General features: G+C 30.9%; 4 protein-coding genes across 6 annotated transcripts; 3 read left to right on the top strand and 1 right to left on the bottom strand.

Moving 5' to 3' along the window:
- The first annotated feature begins 126 nt into the window (after positions 1 to 126).
- Positions 127 to 3,147, top strand: LOC108731957 (mpv17-like protein). The gene is given in 6 exon segments (XM_018462524.1): positions 127 to 920; positions 1,043 to 1,129; positions 2,163 to 2,434; positions 2,565 to 2,696; positions 2,770 to 2,966; positions 2,968 to 3,147. Coding segments are annotated over 4 exon segments (627 nt in total). The 5' UTR covers positions 127 to 920; positions 1,043 to 1,129; positions 2,163 to 2,176; the 3' UTR covers positions 3,008 to 3,147.
- Positions 3,148 to 5,299: 2,152 nt separating this feature from the next.
- Positions 5,300 to 12,158, top strand: LOC108731920 (aminopeptidase Q). Its single transcript, XM_018462477.1, has 11 exons — positions 5,300 to 5,787; positions 6,070 to 6,528; positions 6,951 to 7,134; positions 7,832 to 7,982; positions 8,320 to 8,401; positions 8,965 to 9,329; positions 9,658 to 9,938; positions 10,267 to 10,457; positions 10,907 to 11,224; positions 11,311 to 11,380; positions 11,988 to 12,158. The coding sequence occupies exons 1-11, from the start codon at positions 5,318 to 5,320 to the stop codon at positions 12,156 to 12,158; spliced, it is 2,742 nt and encodes a 913-aa protein (XP_018317979.1). The 5' UTR covers positions 5,300 to 5,317.
- Positions 12,159 to 13,162: 1,004 nt separating this feature from the next.
- Positions 13,163 to 14,973, top strand: LOC108732005 (uncharacterized). Its single transcript, XM_018462593.1, has 4 exons — positions 13,163 to 13,730; positions 13,841 to 14,161; positions 14,220 to 14,444; positions 14,507 to 14,973. Exons 1-4 carry the CDS (start codon positions 13,542 to 13,544, stop codon positions 14,957 to 14,959), a joined length of 1,188 nt encoding a protein of 395 aa, XP_018318095.1. The 5' UTR covers positions 13,163 to 13,541; the 3' UTR covers positions 14,960 to 14,973.
- Positions 14,974 to 15,178: 205 nt separating this feature from the next.
- Positions 15,179 to 18,027, bottom strand: LOC108732004 (leucine-rich repeat-containing protein 28). 3 transcript variants are annotated; one of them, XM_018462590.1, is made up of 9 exons: positions 17,842 to 18,027; positions 17,733 to 17,761; positions 17,095 to 17,454; positions 16,831 to 17,017; positions 16,208 to 16,366; positions 15,880 to 16,071; positions 15,541 to 15,792; positions 15,396 to 15,479; positions 15,179 to 15,258 (listed from the first exon to the last, which is right to left on the bottom strand). In XM_018462590.1, exons 2-8 carry the CDS (start codon positions 17,734 to 17,736, stop codon positions 15,413 to 15,415), a joined length of 1,221 nt encoding a protein of 406 aa, XP_018318092.1. In that variant the 5' UTR covers positions 17,737 to 17,761; positions 17,842 to 18,027; the 3' UTR covers positions 15,179 to 15,258; positions 15,396 to 15,412. The 3 variants fall into 3 exon arrangements, with proteins under 3 accessions (XP_018318092.1, XP_018318093.1, XP_018318091.1); XM_018462591.1 differs by lacking the exon at positions 17,733 to 17,761; XM_018462589.1 differs by lacking the exons at positions 17,733 to 17,761; positions 17,842 to 18,027 and having other exon boundaries at positions 17,095 to 17,464.
- Positions 18,028 to 19,456: the final 1,429 nt, after the last annotated feature.

Raw genomic sequence — 19,456 nt, 5'->3', positions numbered from 1 at the left:
TTATAAAGATTTATAGATTATCCTCGTAGCTTTTCGGCTTCATGTTTGCTTCATAAATATCGTTCAATGAAAATATATAATTGTCCATTTAAGAAAAGACATTGATGAATGCGTATAATCAAAATGAATAGAATTTTCTATATATTGCAATGCACGATGTTATGAAGCAAGCTTTTAAATATTGGATTTTTGTAAGAACTTACATGCACATATCCCTGATGTATTCTACAAAAGGTGACGTGACTAGAATGAATGTATATTAACGTATTTGTACGTGCTCATTCGAAATTTTTTAATATTTTATTGATTATATTTGGATCTTTACTACTAGCAACTCGTAGCTCTAGTTTATATTTATGTACAATATATCTTTATTGCAAGATCAAGTCAATTGTATTTCATAATACAGCTCTCATGTCTGATTATATTATCTGAATATACGACTACAGAAACTCGACATTTCGTTTTTTATGATTATATATACATGCACATCGCACTATTGTGGGATACCAATATTATCGACTCCTCTCGAGCTCTGCATTACCAGAAAGCTACGCAACAGTGACCGGACGATTGTGCAACGCGATTCAACGAAAAAGTGCCTGTATCGACGGATGACGTATACCAAGGACAGATAAGAATGGATCGACTGATTTCGTCATCGCCAGCTGTCATCAACACGTGTTCCGTCAACGTCGGGGATCGGGGGGGGGGCACTTGGTTGTAGTCGTTGCAATCAGTCTGGTCAGTCGTCCAAGTCATGTCGTAGCGAGAGTAACGCGAGATCTCCAGATGCAACGGTCCATCAAATCCGGCTTCGCATACGCACGCAGCCTGTCAAAATCAAACGCAGCGTTCTCCAAGGAGCGTCGTACCATTCGGTACCTCTACGTCCGCTCCCCTGTGTGACACCACGGAAGGTAACCGATTATAGCGCGGCCCCATGGCCCATTGGGCGACGATTATGATGTAATGCATCATGAAAGTTGTGGAACTCGTGCGTTATATTAGGATTTTTAAAAAATAAATCGATTGTTTGTAGCCACGCTATAGATGAACTGATGACTTCAACCAAGTTCCGATTAACTTGAGTAACAATTAATTTATCAAGTAATCCAACGAACTTACGGTACGTAATAGAAATATTTTTTGTTGAAAGATTAGAGATAAGGAATGATCAGGAATGATGAATTATATAGTCCGAAGTTTTGCTCTAATTTTGCCGGCTAAACTCGTCGATTTAAGTTAATCGAGATTTAATTGAAGATTTATAAAAAAGAAAGTGATTATATTAACAATGCTCTGAAATTTCTGTAGAATATTAATTTCAGTAATTAGTATTTTTTCCAAATTAAACAATATATTATGCAATTTTCCTGAAATGCATTCGGATTATTGACTATATAATTTAGTGCACTGTTCAAAAATTAATTTTTTTTTTCTCGAATTCCGGTTTGAGTTTAACAAAAAAAAAAAAAAATACAAAGATCTATAAATTTATAGAAATTTGTGTGATTATTGAAATTTTAATAAATTTATGTAGCTATGTATTGACAATGTTGCGTTATAAGTATTTGAAACGTTTATATAAATAATAATAAAATATGAGTTTAAGGGAATCCGTCTGTATTACCGACTAAATCATAATTTTTGTGTCAAATACTTTTTTTCTCTTTCACAGATTCGAAAATCTTTTTCTAGGATTAAAGTATACACATTAATATGTATTTGTGAGGTGGAGTTTATACCGAGAACGTAAAAAATTTTACTTAAGATTTCAATTTCGAAATTTGTTGTCGTTCTCAACATAAACTCCACCTCACAGACACGTATTAATGGGTATATTTTAATCCTGTAAAAGGATTTTCGAATCTGTAAAACAGGAAAAAAGTAATTGTACAAAAATTACGATTTAGTCAGTAATACAGACGGCTTTAGGATCCCCCTAAATATATATTATATAAAAATTATACAAATATTTTTATATTGACGGTCGATAATGCCTGTTCCCTTTATTTCCGGGTCTATAGAGTGCATTTGAAAATCACAATCTATTTAGAATTAATTATCATTACATAGTATATACCTCAATAATGTATTGATTATATAATTTTTTATGAATATAGTAAAAATGGTAATTTCAAATATTTACATTTTTGCAGCCTAAGCACCAAAAATGAGGATCATATTCGTAAAATTCCGTGAGATCTCGCAGAAGTATCCTATTGTTCGAGGCATGGCATCCTACTTGATTATATGGCCAACTGCGAATCTGTTGCAACAGAAGATAATGGGCAAAGAAGAATTTAATTACATGGAAGCTATGCGATTCGGTCTATACGGTGGTCTCTATGTAGCTCCTACACTATACTGCTGGCTGAAATATGCATCTCACTTCTGGCCGAAAGCAAATTTGAAGTCTGCAATCACTAAGGTATGCACATATAACGAAAATTGAATAATTTATGTTATTCAATGTTGTTGTATAATGAATTTATTCATGGAAATAAAAAATAGCTCAATGAACATTAACTAACAATGATATAATTGAATAATAATCGCAGGCTTTGATTGAACAAGTTACATATGGTCCTGCAGCTATGTGTTCCTTCTTCTTTGGCATGAGCCTTCTTGAATTAAAGCCAGTTTCGGAATGCATTGACGAGGTCAAAATTAAATTTTGGCCAACATACAAGGTATCATATCCTCGATAGATGTATTTTCAAGTCTGTAATTAAGTGGATTAACGTGAGATAATTTTCTTTTTAGATTGCCATTTGCGTATGGCCAATTCTCCAAACCATCAATTTCATCCTAATTCCGGAGCGAAATCGTGTTGTATATGTCAGTATATGCAGTTTTATCTGGACGTGTTTCCTTGCATATATGAAATCTCTTGAAACCAAGCAGAAGGAGCTGATTAACATTGCCAATCCCAAGATAATATCAGAAAGTAAAGCGCAAACCTGGAAGAGCCAATCATATGCAGATTCCTCTACTACGATAAAAGATTTTTATATTTAGGAAACGGACATGCCGTTAAATTAATTTATTTGTACATACTTGCAATTGGAAGCAATATTTATACTTTATGACGCAATTCACATAATATGATTATCTGTGATATTCACAGTACAAAACTATTACCTACATTTGCAGGAAAATGTATGTTATTATATATGAATAATGTGTATTGATAATACTTAAAAAAAGAATTGAAAGTACATCTCTACATTTTTTAAATGAAAATGACAATTGACAATATAATTGGAATAATTGTTGATATACATATATATATATTTTACACACAAATACATATGTGTGTGTATGTGTGTATTAATATGACATAAAAAAATATACAAAATAAAATTTATTGAATATTTCAAATCTTGTATTTCTCTCTCTAAAATAGTTTTTTTTTATATTTCCTATACATCAGAAATAATACAAATATTATATTACCAATCATCAGGAATTTAACGAAGAAGAATGCGTTTTTACTATTAGAAAAGGTTTAAATCTTCTTAACGAAAATATAAACCTTTTTTTAGTGAAGATTTAAATCCTATTTAGCGACTAAATTATCGACATTACAGAGAGAGTCGTATAAAAATCTCTGAATTGACTGAACAGAATAAAAAATAAAAAATCATTTTATAGCATATAATCATTAAATTGTTTTAGTATTTATTATTGAAATCGACTGTTCCTTACAGTTATCAATATACTAGAAGAAATCGTATTTATCTTGCATGAGTTGTTTATTGCAATTTTTCAATTCTCATTATATGTTACATTATAATACAAAATAAATTTATAATATTGCAAAATAAGTTTCTATTAAAATCTGCATAAAATGAACTATAAAATATATTCATATTATATTATTTTTATTAATTATAAAATAATTATTATTCAATTTCTCGAAAAGATTAAATTCTGAAAAAACTTGTATTCAATTGTTTATTACACAAAGGTCGCATACAGGAGTAGACTCAACTGTTGCGGAGCGGATCCGTGAGCGCTCGTTGCTATTGGTGTATTCTTCTATCATCCAATAACAGCGAGATCGCGGATCGCGTTGCTCACGGATCCACTCCGCAACAATTGAATCTGCTGAACGCGACCAATGGCTTTGTAAGTCTCAATATTCGTTATCGAGAACGAAAAATTCAAGTTTAAAATTGGTAAATTTGGTAAATGACATCATACATATTGATAAACTTGAAACATATTTACATGACATGTTTGTTATAGCATAAAAGATTGACATTGTAGTCAGTATTCACGGATACGGCTAAACGAGAACAGCAATTATGCTGTAGATTCTTGATATTAATTACTGTGTTTTAATCTGCACCAGGTATAATATACAAAGTAAGTTAAAAAAATAATAAATAGATGTTTATTTCTTGAAAATATAAAAAAATATATATATTATATAGATAGCACAGAGTTCAAAAAAATTCAAAAAGAATTCAGTTGAATGTCATCAATTCTGAGCTCATTTTCAGATGCAATAAGAATTCTTTTCAGAAAACAAATTCTTTTTGCATTTGAAAATGAATTCAGAATTGATGACATATTACTGAATTCTTTTTGAACTCTTGTGCTATCTGGGTATCGATTATTATATTTTAACGACCTATTTATTTGAAAATTAAGATATGGTAATTATAATAATTATATAAAATTCAATCTAATAATTTTCGAGAGAGAGAAAATCGTTTTTCTTAAGAAATTTTTAATAAACGTTAAATAAATATTAGGCAAAAATATGTATATTGGAAAAGATAAATTGAATTAAGAAATAGATTTAAACTTTTTATTCTTCGAACAACTGCTCTAATCGATAATTAAGCAATTCAAATATCACATTATACTAACACAGTGACCATGTTTTCTTATTTTTGATGACAAATCTATACAGCGAAATATATATACACGCTACTTACATGCCTAAAATTAAATTTAATTTAATTAAATAAATTTAATCTTTTAAATTGATCTTTTATCTTGTTTCTTAAATTCTACAAAAGAGATAAGATTAATTAATTTCAAATACATTAAAGTATATTCAATATCAAATATATATAATAGAAAAAAATTAAGAAATGATTTTCCCAAACTAGATCTTATGTATGATTATCTTAATAAAAGTAATTAAAATTATTTTTTCCCACTCTCTTTTTTATATTTATATAAAAATTAATTAAGTTACAATTTAGCCTGCATTATCATTTGTTTCTCTTTTTTTTAAATTTTAATTTATAAACCAACGAAAAATCATAGATACATTAAACAATCAAGGATCGACATGGGAGTCTTAAAGTTGTTATTAAATATTGGCTTAATATTTAATTATGGTGTGAGTTTTTGCATCAATGATAATTTTGAAATTATACGTCGTTTATCCGTCAACACGATACCAATTCACTATAAGATCAAACTGACACCGTATCTCGAGGAAGACAATTCTACTTTTCATGGCGAATCCAGTGTCAAAATCGTGATTCATCATGCATCGAAAAATATAAGCTTACACTCGAGAGAATTAGAAATAAATGAAAAGGCGACAACATTGATTAATTATAAGGGTACAGTTTACAAACCGATGGAACATACTCATGACAATCTAACGAATATTTTAACAATTAATTTCAAAAATACATTATCGCCCGGTTATTACAATCTTAACTTAAAATTTGTTGGTATTCTATCTGAAATTGGTTCTGTACAAATTGGTTTCATGAAATTTCCGTACACAAATAAAGAAGGAAACCAAATGTAAGTAAATATTAAAATATTACAAATATTTTTATAATGTAAATATTATTTACAATTTTTTTGCTTTTGTCATCGTTACCATAACATGTAAGGCTCGATAAATCATTGTTTAAACATAACAATTATATACTTAAAAACCGATTCGTTCTGTGATTCGGTTCGCCTCTGGATCTATCCTATAATATATAATAATAAACACTAATATTTTCTAAATTCTTATGTTATCTATCATAAAAATAGTAAATTTATTGAGATTTAAGATATTTTATTAAATTGTATAAGGTGGATGGCTGCAACGCATTTCGAACCGAATGGAGCCAGACGAATGTTTCCATGTTGGGACGAGCCAGCATTAAAAGCCACCTTTAGCATATCTGTAATGCATCATCAGAAATATAGGGTATTGTCAAATATGCCAATACAAGAGCAATTGGAAAAAGATGACATGATGCTGACGCACTTCAACACTACTCCTATAATGTCCACTTATCTTGTGGCGATTGTCGTAATCCCCCAGTTTGATTTCATCCGTGTTTCCAACGCGGACGAAACCATTAACATTTGGTGTAACTCGTCTTTGAGATCGCAAATAAAATTGGCGCATAGTGTTGCTCAAAGAATCCCGCCTCTTTTAATTGAATATACTAATAGTTCTGAAAAAGTACCGAAAATGGATCACGTCATAATACCGAATTTTCCGATTCTTGGTATGGAAAATTGGGGACTTATCATTTATAGGTAGTATAAATAATTATTATAAAAATACATTATGCTATTAAAAAGTCAGCCATTGTTTCTGTTAGCATTCAAATTTTAGTAATTCAAAACATGTGCATTTTCATAGATACTTAAAAAATGCACACTTTCACAGCAAAAAATGTCACATTCATATCACAATAGATTCATAATATAAGTTACATAAATTATGATCATCAACTACATAATATAAGTTACATAAATTATGGTCATCAGTACCCTAATAGCACACTTTATACGGGATATATCCTGGGGATATCCCTTACGTTCTAAGGACGTCGCGTGGAGGTTTGTGCTATTAGGATATGATATTGTCAAAGGGTCACAGTAATATTACACACATTAGACTGTATATTTACCGTAGATATATTTTATATAATTATATTATGTTATATTCTATCCTTCAGTGAATTAGGAATTATCTATAATGATATCAAACAACCAAAGTATAAGGCAACAAAAACAGCGACGATAGTAACTCATGAAATTATACATCAATGGATTGGCAATTTGGTTACTCCATCTTGGTGGTCCTATCAATGGTTAAAAGAGGGACTTACTATGTTCATCCAATCATACTTACTCGACAAGGTTATTTAAATATTACACATGCATGAATGCCCCTTTAAAAAAAAAGTTTTAAAATACGTTATAATCTAAGTTTAAAATAATGTCAATATTAAATACAATTAAATATGAAATTTTTATAAAAAATATCAAGATCGAACTGAAAGAAAGATGGCACGTGTTTAATTTAGAGTCACAAAGATTATACTTTCTTCAACAATTGTAAAACATATTAATATAAATTTTTATTATTTAAAGATGCATTGGTTTTTGTATTTGTACGCATATTAAAGATTCGCTATTTTTAATTGTTTATATTTGAATATATATACTCAGGAATCATAAGAACACCGTAATTATAGTTTTATTAGAATTTGAAAACACATTATTCTTTGCGTCCGCAATGTTTAATAAAATAATGAAATTCAATATTTCTTTATAAAGAATATATATATTCATAATATTTAATAAAATAATAAAATTTGATATTTGTATTTATATTTTTGATTTTGTTTTTATATTGAATAATTTCCAACATTTTTAAAAATATTCAAACTACATATATATGCTTTTCTCTTAGGAAATGTTTGACATGAAAATAATATAATTTAGGTGTTACAAAAAGTAAAATAGAAAAGTCTTTAGAAACAGCAAATCAATCAGTTTTTAGCTCTGATTCGAATTTTTAATACTCGGTCACATTATAGAACTTTTTTTGCAGTTTGTTGGAGATTTTCAGGTGGATTTTTTAATAATGGGAATTAATCACTATATTCTTCAAGAAGACACTGGCTCAATGAAGTCTGTTACATTGAAATTAAACAATACTCTTGATGATGGGTCGCTGTTTTCTAATGAAGTTTATGGAAAAGGTATACCATAGAACTATGTGTGTAAATATGATTAGAATATTATTCATAGATTATTCATAGATTATTCATAGATTCCTTAATGTATGTATAAGTATAAAGAAAAAGATAAAATGAAGACTAATAGTATTTTTCTTGTAACCAATACATACCCGAGAAAAAATATTTTATATATTATATTTAAATTATATATATAATATGTCCATTTATATAAAATTATATATAACTTTATATAAAACATTTTTTTCTAAATAACAATGTATATTATAACTTATTTGTATTATAAACGACAGCATTAAACGTATTATTAATACATGTTTTATGATGTTTATTTTTGTAGCACCAGTTTTATTACGCATGTTACACAGTACAATTACCGCTGAAGTATTTCAAAAGGGTCTTATCAAGTATTTGGCTACGTAGTAAGTATTGAATAATATAAATAAGTGTAATATAATTATTATACAGCACAATATTATTAGTGTCATAAATATAATAATATTCCTCGTATTTATCTTAAACAAAATAGTATATCATCAACAACATATATATATACATATATATGAACTTATAGGTAATTTATATAGAATAGTATATAAATATTCAACATCATACTGTTATTGAATTATAAAACCGCATACTTTGTTTTTTATTTATTTTATAATTGAATTTGAGAGTTAGTTCTAAGTTAAAATATAACTTAGAACTAACTCAAATTAAATTATAATTAAATAAAAAATAATGTATGCGGTTTTATAATTAAATAGCAATGCGATGTTGAGTATTTATAATATATATATATCATTCTGTTTAATTTACATGAATGTTTAATTTAATTTATAGATACATATAGAAACTTAAAATATAAATTTCTACATGTATCTATAAATTAAATTAAATATTCACGTAGATCCTTTAATAGTAAATTTATGTTCCTTGATGTATATATACATATAGCCTCTGACAAATCATTTTTCAAATTTAGCCAATTTAAGTCGACTAATCCGGATGATTTATGGAGCACAATGCAAAGTGCTCTAGATGAATCCGATGTCCCGCACGGAGATTACAAAATAAAAGAAGTTATGGATACTTGGATGAATCAAGACCGTTATCCTGTGGTAAACGTGATAAAAAATTATGAAACAGGTGAAGTAACAATATCACAAATATGTTTCCAGAGATTTAATGAAACTATCACTAATAAATGGTGGATCCCCGTGACTTTCGCTACGCAGTCTGATCCGAATTTCTCTAATACTGTGCCCAAACATTGGTTACGACCAGATCAAAATATAAGTTTTACAATTAATCCAAATGACTGGATCATTGTCAATTTACAACAAACTGGTAAGCACGGATTAACAAATTTTTTCTGCTTCTTTATTTTATTTTATTTTCGCATTATGAAAAAAGTTTAATATGGCTATTCAACTTTATATGTATTTTTATATTTGTGAAAGCTTAAAGGTGATTTATATGTTTAAATTATTTAAAACCTGATTTAATTATTATAATATAAAATCATTTTTAATCTATAACTTTTGTACTATTATCTAATATCTATATGTATATATAATATCTCTTTATTATAAAAAAGTATAATATCGATATTTTTAAATATAACAAATGTTTATTTGAAAAGACTTAATAGTAAATATAATGGGTCATATTACAGGATACTATCGCGTTAATTACGACATCAGAAATTGGTATAAAATTTCGAATTACTTGCATAGTCAAAAATACAACAATATACACGTCTTTAATCGTGCTCAAATCATTAATGATGCATTTTTCTTTATGATGGAAGAAAATAAAGAAATAAGTGGATATCTATTTATTAATATTATGAGTTACTTATCGCTAGAAACAGATTATATAGCATGGTATCCATTGTTCCGAATTATAACGCGATTGAAGAAAACTCTTTTACTGCCAGAACTGAAGAATGTTAAGGTAGATAATAACAGTTTTTATACAGATGAAAAACACGTTTCTAATATCCATTTCATTCAATTACAGTTTGACACTCTTTACTTTACTTTTTAACAGTTCTACGGTTACATATTCTTCATAATATCAAATAATGAATTATTGCTTCGTAAATATTTTATCTTGGACGTTAAACATTACATATTGAATTCTTTTTTATTATGTATAAACCCTGGTGAAAAAATTTCGCTAAACATTAATACTAATAATATATTGTATATGAATCGATCTGAACATAAATATCAATGAATCATTATAAAACTAATGCAATATTTCATAATTTCTATTATAGTTGCGTATGATAGAACTCTTTGATATACTACTTCTGAAGATAGGATATGAAGATAAACCTCATGATGACGATCTCACAGTAGTGACAAGAGTAGATGTTTTAAAATTTGCATGTATTTTTGGTCACGTGAAATGCAAGGCAATGGCTGCCATTAAATTAAGCGAACATCTTGAAGATCCTAAAACTCACAAGTAATTTTTCTTACGATCACGATTATCTCACAAATTTTATCTGTGTACGTGTAAGTGCGCGCATGTATGTGGATACCTGATTCTCTGTTTCTTTAAATCGTTGAGATCAAATATTTTCGCTTACTTTTTTCCCTCAATCCTCATTCTTATTCTAATGATGTACAGAATAAATATATCGTTGCGTATAAGCGAAAATATATAATAAATTAACAAACAATATTATCGATAAAATTTCATTTATTTCTTCACTGTAGTGTGATGATTATTTGATCGCGTATGTATCATATAGAATTTATAGAAATGAGAGAGTTACGCAGAACGGTAATTTTTAATTTTACGCGCGAAGTAATAAAAAATGTAGAACATAAAAATACGAATATTGAATAAAATAGAAAGCCGGCTCAACACATGAAATGTATGTATCTTTTCTTAACAAACGTGTGTTTTAGAGTTCCACACTGGCAAAAATTTGTGTACTGTTCTGGTTTGATGACAGCCAATAGGACTACTTGGGATAAAATGTTGAAATTATATCTATTAGAAAAAAATTCTAAAACGGAAAAATATAAAAAACAATTATTGAAAAGTTTGAGTTGTGCTGAAAATTCCGATATCATCATCAACTATTTAAATATTACAGCATTTAACACTTCATTATTTAACGATAAGGAGCATTGTTTTGCCTTTATGTATGTTATTGAGAAACATGCGCGCAACGATTTAATCCTTGATTATGTTTTAAACAATTTTGAGATCATAAAACCCAAGTAATATAACTTTTCTAAATATGCATATATAATATATTGTTTCCTTAATTATAAAAATTTCTTAATTATAAATATATTTTTTGTAGATCACTTACTACAAATGTAATAATAACATTGATTCTTTCAAATATTTATTCTGACAAACAAATCGACAAGGTAAATTTTATAATACTAGATTCATATATTTAATGACCTATTAACTCTATCAATAACGTTTTAGCTGTGGCGCGCTTCAAATGAAAACCACTGTTCATGTAAAATTGTAAATTAATCCAATTTTACCTAACTAAATTAATATTAATAATTAATTATAGTTGCATTTTTAGACTCTATTTTTATATTTTTGAGCAAAATCACATTGTAAAATTGAATAACACTGACATATTTTAAAATATAAACAGAATTCTTGTAATTCCCAAATTAATATTAAATCTAATAATCTAAAATATAATCCAAATCTAATCTAAAATAGATAATTTAAAAAAAAATCCAAAAAATTTGTTAGAAAATCGTCTTAGGTATCTTGGTTTAATAATTTAGTCGATTTATGAGAATGTTTATATATATCTTCCATAAATAAAAGACAATTTCTTTAAGACGCACACATACTTCCGGAGCTAACGACTTAAATATACTATTTGTACATATTTTATATACTTATTTATTAAAATTGTGTTAAATTAAAAATCATATTTTATCAAATTTTTACATAAGAATAAATTGCTAATTATTAATTTTACTCAAACTATATCCTGTGTTTTAGGTGAAAAAATTCTCAGAAGGTATTATCAATCAATTAAATCCAGATACTTCGTCTGCAATTCAAGACTCGATAAAAAAGCATAAAGATTTTGTTAAGGAATTCGTAGACATTTCTAGAAGACAATTTTATTCAACACATCCACCTTACGACCATATTACTCGGGATAATTAAAAAAAACCGAAAAATACGAAATGTGTGTGTGATACAAATCATACATTTACTTATATAAACTTTTGAAGAATATTATTTTATTTTTTATTATTATTATCTCGTAAATAATTTTTTATCTATTTTTTATTATTTCTAATATTGTTTAATGTCATAATATTCGGTATTTTATTAATAGTCTGGGAAAGCTGTTAATAAATAGAATCTTTTATGACATATTAATTTTCTGCAATTTTGACAAATTATTTGTATAATATATAATATTAAATGTTCTCTGAAGTCGGTTATAAAATATTTTTACAAGCGTATAACTCTAATTTATTACATTCGATACAGAGATATGCGACTGCATTATCTCAACTGATAAATTATATATAATACTTCATAGATATTACACATATAATGATATTGTTTATGTTAACTGCGATCTTTAAATTTTTATATTATTATTATTACAATATGTATAGTTATTTTATTAGGAATAGAAGATTTGAAATAATAACTATATCTTATAAAAATAAGCTGATTGTAATAAATTAAGTACTTTATTTAAATGGTTATGTAAAATAAAATTGCCCTTCTCTATAAATTCTCTAAAATTTTGTATTATCTTTAACATACATATCTTCATCTTATCAGTGTGAGTAGTATCTCTATACAGTCCTTTTCGTAAAAAAAACAATTCCAATGTATATGGCCGGTCACAGAAAGGTTGCAACATTTTTTTTCGATGTCTTTCGAAACTCAGCCTTGCTCATAGAGTGATTAAATGTAAATGAGTGAATCTATAAGTAAAAACTAATCGCTGAGCAAGCTGCATTCCGAAACTCACTTTTTTGTTACCAACTATACACGGAAGGTCGATCTCGGGTCTTAAGAATCGATTAGTCGATTTAATCGGAGCTTAAGAATCGATCTAAAATATCGAGAACCGAAGGTACAAGAATCGATTTTTTTTTAAATCGATCTTGAATCGAACATTCCTAGTTGAGACGTGAGTGCATCTAGAACCGTTCAGCAGCAATCACAAAACGGTTGCAAAACTATTGCGTTCTGTTGAACGCGACCAATGATGACGACGAACGAGGAGAGAATTTGATCTGTCAAGTATCAAATGGAGAAGTGTTTTTTCGTCATTTTGACCTTTAGAGAGGTACTTCAGATTTTCAAGCTACAAAAAAGCGAGGGAGAAAGAGAGAGAATTTAACATTTAAATAAACCACAATCATATACGCGCGAGGTGTATCGATGGCATGTGACACGAGCAATTAAATGATATTTATTACAACGGAAAGTAGGTTATGCTCCGTGCATCAGCGATTAAAGCGACGAACTCCGTTGCAAGTCGCGCATTATTTCGTGAAGTTTTCCTTCGTATAGGAATCAATGGCTCGATCGTCCGTGTCGGCACAATGCGACTTGGTGGCGTCTTACATGGACGGGGTTCATGTCAAAATCGCAGAAGCCTACAAACCACCGAGGAAGATTGGCCTACCTGTCGCGTATAACAACCGATTGCCGGATGTATCGAAGTTAACGTACGACTTTAGCTTGGAGAAATCGGTACTTGAAAAGGTAGGAAGCATAACTGCTTAACTAACCTATCTTAATATTCTGTGTAATGTGTGCCAATAATTTCATGACTTGGTCGACTTGATAATTATCATAAATTAATTTGTAATCAGATGTGCGAATGGCGCAAGGCTAGACAGGCCTACAGTAAGGCACGTCAAGCTCGGCTGAAAGAGAAGAAGAAGAAGGAGAGAGAGGAAACTCCTCCATCGCCTCCACCACTGGATTGCGTGAAGCAGCTACCTATCAATGCGCCACCCGCTCCAGAAACGACAATACTCACGCCGCAACCATTATCACCTCCGGCAAACGACTTTCAAGATCATGTAAAAATCAACGGGGGTTTGGACTTTGCCGACTTCGATAATGACACGAGCAGTCCCTTCGATAATATGGAATTGAAAACTATCAACGACATGGAAGAATTAGCGCAGGTTAATGAAATGTTTTATTCTATTCCTGCTGTAAATTTTTAATATCTTTCGAATGCAGGTTTTACAACCTAGGTCGCAATGGGTACCTGCAGGAAAATTAGAGAACATTATAAATGAACTAACGATTGATAATACATCCGAAATTTGCAAGGAGGAAGAAGCCGATACGGAGAGTCAAGTGGATGACGAAGCCGATAAAGACACACATAGCATCGAAAATCACCGTAGCGTTTCGACAATAATGCAGGAACTTCAAAAGGAATTAGAACGGCCTGTTATGGAGGTAGTAAATTTTTTCTCTACAGTATAAGTACGATTGATTCTATTAATCCCTCCTTGCGACAGAATTGGAAGCCGTGGCCTGATTTGGAGAGTCCGGACAGCGATACACATGTAATCCCGAGGAAAGACAACTCAATGTCGTCGAATCACGCGAAACCGCTAGCAGATTTGTTATCAGGCATGACGGATGATGATCTAAAGTTGATTATGCAATTGAGTGACATGGGATTTCCCAAATACAGAGCGGCGCGCGCGGTACTGGAACTAGGTCGAGTGCACGAGAAGAAGATCGTGGAGTACCTATTAGCCGTCCAATCCTTAGAAGAGATTGGCGTCCCGAGTGATTATGCCGAGACCGCGTTGACGCTCGCGCAGCACGATCAATCCAAGGCGAAGATCTACTACGAGAATTTATGCACGTTGAAGGATCTAGGATTTCCCGAAGACGAAGCTTCTGCGGCATTAGTAAAATGTAACTTTGATCGTGACAAGGCGTTAGATCTTCTAATCGCTTGAGTAAACGATTGATCCGCCATCCTTGAAAGAATGTAGAATATTTTTTGTTGCGACTCGATTTTAATGCGAAAAAACATAGCGAATTGGAATTTTTATATAATGCATGGAAGATACATCGAGTCACAAACATATATTTTAATAAAAAGAAAGATAATGTTATCGGTGAGACTAGTCTTGAATACCTCAAGGAAGTTACATTGAATATTACATTATGTAATAATTTCATTCGATTCGTCGTTGTCATGGAATTGGAACTCCTACTGGGCATTATTGAACAATCGCTCTTGGTAGCCGCAATGCTGCAAAATAAATTATAATTACAGTAAGTTAGAGATTTTTAATTTAAAAACTTATTTACACACAAGATTTCAGTTAAATGCGCAAGAATTCTTTATTTTTCTAACACTATATATACAGAAGTGGATTAATTAGATACCTAGTTAGGAGGATTCATCAATTGATGGAGTGCCAATGAAGATTAATAGTCGTACTTGAGTGTGCAGCGAACGCAGTGGCGCAACTGCAAATTAAAAAAAATTCACTGATATACTCAAATACTACATGATTATTTTGTACGTTACCTTCTGCTACAACATAAAACGATCGTTATCATAGATTCTGCATAGTGATTGATACTGATAATGATCCAAGCTTCTGTGAATATCGGTTGCTGGCATTGAGAATTTACACAGATACCAGTGGGTCCGTTTGTTAATAAATTGTACAAAGTATAACTCGTAGACAATGTGAAGTCCAGTTTAGTATTTTTAAGTGGTTTGTAGAGTATTGTTACATTTGCGGGAGAAACGGAAACGTCGAGCGTGTGCTTATATCTGAAATGTATTTGCGTTAAATCTGCGAGATACTTATACTTTTGCAAAAAGACAACAAGATTCCTGTTTATAAGGTTCCTCAATTACCTTTCAGTATAAACTTTCCTTAGCGCTAATTCCCAAAGGGAACAAGTCACGTTTTCGTGAACCTCATGAATCTTTAGCATTTGCCGTGGTAATTCAATTATAACATCATTTATTTCATACAGTCGCTTCAGTTTTATGTACAATTTTATATTTGTGTTTAGCACATTTGTGTCATAATGCGTCTTAAAACATCTGTGATTATATATACATATACACATAGATTGTAAATTTACTTTATATACAGACATCAAAAGTAAAATAACAGTTGTCAGGATTTATTTTTTCTTCGCGCATAATTTATTCCTATTTGACATTCTAACGTGCTTACCCGAATGCCAATAAATATTCTCTGTCACGGACAACCGTCGTGTGTATTTGCGAAAGAAATTGATACAGAAGCGGATACGACACATAATTTAAGTATTCGTTTGCATCGAATCGTATACAGGGAGCCGATAGAAATCCATTCAGTGGCAAATATTTTAACCTGCAGAAACATTTGTTGAAATATAAAACTCGAAGCTATAGCTCGATTAATCTGTGCGAAGTTTAGGCTCGTATTCATAATCCGTCGTTATTTCAAGATCGTCTTAAGTAGTCTTAAGATCTGCCAAAGGATTTGCGAATTATCGCCGTATCGTGATTCATTGCTAATGTCAACATTTCGTGAATGTTCTTTTACTTCATTAAGGTAAGGAGCACACTGATACGGAGCGCAATGATGCTAATGCGGCTCTTTGATTGATTCAAGATATTTTTAAGACCGTATTTCTCAACAATCTTAAATATAAGAATCGCGACTGTGAATACCAGCTGTAATTGGCTTTTGACATTTTAAGACTATATTGAAGATGATCTTAAAATTAAAAACAGACTATGAATATCAGACTTTTTATAATTTAATTTAATAATCAGAATATTTATTCGCAAAATATTAATAGAAATACCAACCTGTTTGAACACACAGAGATCATGGTAAGTTCAGGAGCTATGGTCAATCTGTTAGGTAATTCCCTCAGTTGATTGTTATCCACATATAGCTCTCGAAGTCTTGGAAGAGAACCGGTCCACTCCGGCAGTGCAACAATCTGATTACCCGAGACAGACAGTATTTCCAGATTATTCAGTTGGCTCAATTCTGTTTTTGTTTCATTCATGTGAGTCAATAAATCTTTTTCCCCTTTATGCGCAACAATCTAATAGTCTCGAACTTACCAACCGGTAATCTCTCTATAAAATTGTCGTTCAAAAATAAGGATTTCAGATTGCTTAGATTGCCGATGCAGGCAGATATCAGCTCTAATCTGTTAGCACTTAAATCCAACACCGTCAACTGACTCATCCCGCCGAGTTCCACAGGCAACTGTTCAATCCGATTGCCATACATGTACAAGTTGGTCACGTTGAACAGCTCCGTGATCCAGGGCGGTAGAGTGGTCAGCTTGTTCCACTTCAGATATATCTCCTGAATGTGACTGCCGTGCAGTCTTATTACCTCCGGAAACTCCACGAGACCCCGACAGTTCCAGTGCAGTATGACTTTGCTTTTGATCTCGTTCGCCATCTCTACATGATCTGGATCCATGTTTGAAACGTAAAATTAATTAGAGTGCCCCGGGAGGCGCCGGAGCCAGGGAATGGCTTTCAACATCGAGATAGGTGGGAATCGATCAGTGGATCCGAGATTAGGCATCAGCAATGGACGCATGCCCGAAATAACTTGGCCTGCTCGCTACATCAGCTATATTAAAATAAACTTTCACGACGGTGATTGGGACTGACAAAATAAGCTTTAAAAGGGCGCACGATCATCGTACTGGAAAGGGAGCAAATTAATCTGACGTTTCGCTCACCCATGACGAACTGTTATTGTTAGTTGGGACTGCGGAGTAACAATGTTAATTATCTTAATTCATCTGACGCGTTAAATAAACGAAGCAACTGTAGTATAGGAGTATATACTTTCTCGTGTCTCTCCTGCGGCAGAAAATCCAGTACGGATGCATCTTTTAATTTCGCTTTATCCTTTGTTTTCTTCAGTCTTTTGTCATATTTGTTTTACATATTTGTCAATCTTCAATTTCCTACACACATTATGCGCACAGTCAGTGACACTACTGATGTGGTGAACAGCTGATTTCTAACGTCATGGCGATAATCGTTTGTTATCACAACCACCTGAACCATCAACGAGATATTATTAAAGACCGTCGGGCCTGGGCAAATTTTCGTGACTATCAATGGGGCCCGGGGATAATTGAAGAACGACGACATTATCGACAATTAATAAAAATTTACGATTATATTTACATATATATTTCGGTAATTTATTATTAAATTCGTGATTTTTTATTATATAAATAAGTATGCATATTTTTAATGCTATAATATCTTATATATTGAAAAAATTACAATTTTTTCTGTGCAGTTGTCATCTCTAGTTGATAATCAAACTCGGATAACATTAAATATCAGAGTTTTAAATGAAAATCGAAAATGTTATTAAGTTTTAAACATATATATATGTCTACGAAACTAATAAATCATAAAATTAGTACTGTTTCTTACTCTTACCCCGGATCTACAACAGAGTTTTAAGACAATGCTAAAGTTGTTCTACTTTACCATCATTTCCATTCGGTGAAATATCTCCGAATTGAATTGACGGATTGCAAAATTGTTTTTACAGAATTAAAGTACACATAAACAGGACCTCAGCTGTATCAGGTTTTATGAGAAAATCGAAAAAAAGTTTAAAAATTCGCTTACTTTTAGCTCGTACAGCTGACACCTCAGGTCTATATTTGCTTCATACAAGAGTTTTATAGTTTATATCTTGAAAATAAGCATACGGCTGAGGTCACATTATTGTAACGAACGATACCGAGTTTGTAGAACTAAGATTGAAAGTCTAGAAGAAAAGCTTTTTCACCGAATGGAAAATACGTGTATACGGATGCTTTGTGAAGATTGGGACTGTCAACAGAGCCGAAATTCCGTGTAGTAATAGTTGCGCGATCTTACGATAGATGGTGCTGGCATATGTTAGATAAGGACAGATGTATGCGTTTAAGTGAGATAGAATAATATATAATAAATGTAAGAAATGAATCAAAGATATCACTATTATCGAATTTGGAATTAAAAAAGTCTGTACTACCGACCTCGATCAAGTTCGATAATCAGTTTAGGATCCCAAGCTCAGTTGATCTAACTAGGCCAGTTAGTCCGTCGGAATTGATCAATCGCATTTGTCATTTTGTTTGAAGAATTGACAGATTGGTCAATTCCGATGGATTAATTGGGCTAGTTAAGTTAACTGAGCTTGGTGACAATGGCCCTAATAGATCTGTTCTTTTTGGCTGAACTTTTGCATCAGTTCAACTTTGTTCCTCTTCTTTCCTCCTGGAGAGAAAAGGAAGAAAGATGAACTAGTGCAAAAGGGATGCTCCCGTTAGCACACATCCATTCACATCGGCTGGTTCCTAGTAATTTTCTGCTTTACTAATGAGAATATATTATATTAAACTGGCCAATTAGCGACATACACTATCAAATCCCATTAATGTTATTACAT

Source organism: Mycetomoellerius zeteki, unplaced genomic scaffold, assembly GCF_001594055.1.
Source record: "Mycetomoellerius zeteki isolate Tzet28-1 unplaced genomic scaffold, Tzet1.0 scaffold145, whole genome shotgun sequence".
Lineage (NCBI taxonomy): Eukaryota > Metazoa > Arthropoda > Insecta > Hymenoptera > Formicidae > Mycetomoellerius > Mycetomoellerius zeteki.
This window is presented reverse-complemented; position numbering and strand designations above follow the sequence as displayed.

Coding starts and splice junctions, on each gene's coding strand:
- LOC108731920 (XM_018462477.1), top strand. CDS start 5,318: ATGGGAGTCTTAAAGTTGTTATTAAATATTGGCTTAATATTTAATTAT. Junction 7,135..7,831: donor AATCATACTTACTCGACAAG/GTTATTTAAATA, acceptor CTTTTTTTGCAG/TTTGTTGGAGATTTTCAGGT. Junction 11,225..11,310: donor TTTGAGATCATAAAACCCAA/GTAATATAACTT, acceptor TATTTTTTGTAG/ATCACTTACTACAAATGTAA.
- LOC108732004 (XM_018462589.1), bottom strand. CDS start 17,464: ATGGATCCAGATCATGTAGAGATGGCGAACGAGATCAAAAGCAAAGTC. Junction 17,018..17,094: donor TATAGAGAGATTACCGGTTG/GTAAGTTCGAGA, acceptor AAACAAAAACAG/AATTGAGCCAACTGAATAAT. Junction 16,367..16,830: donor ATCTCTGTGTGTTCAAACAG/GTTGGTATTTCT, acceptor ATGTTTCTGCAG/GTTAAAATATTTGCCACTGA.
- LOC108732005 (XM_018462593.1), top strand. CDS start 13,542: ATGGCTCGATCGTCCGTGTCGGCACAATGCGACTTGGTGGCGTCTTAC. Junction 13,731..13,840: donor AGAAATCGGTACTTGAAAAG/GTAGGAAGCATA, acceptor ATTTGTAATCAG/ATGTGCGAATGGCGCAAGGC. Junction 14,445..14,506: donor TAGAACGGCCTGTTATGGAG/GTAGTAAATTTT, acceptor TCCTTGCGACAG/AATTGGAAGCCGTGGCCTGA.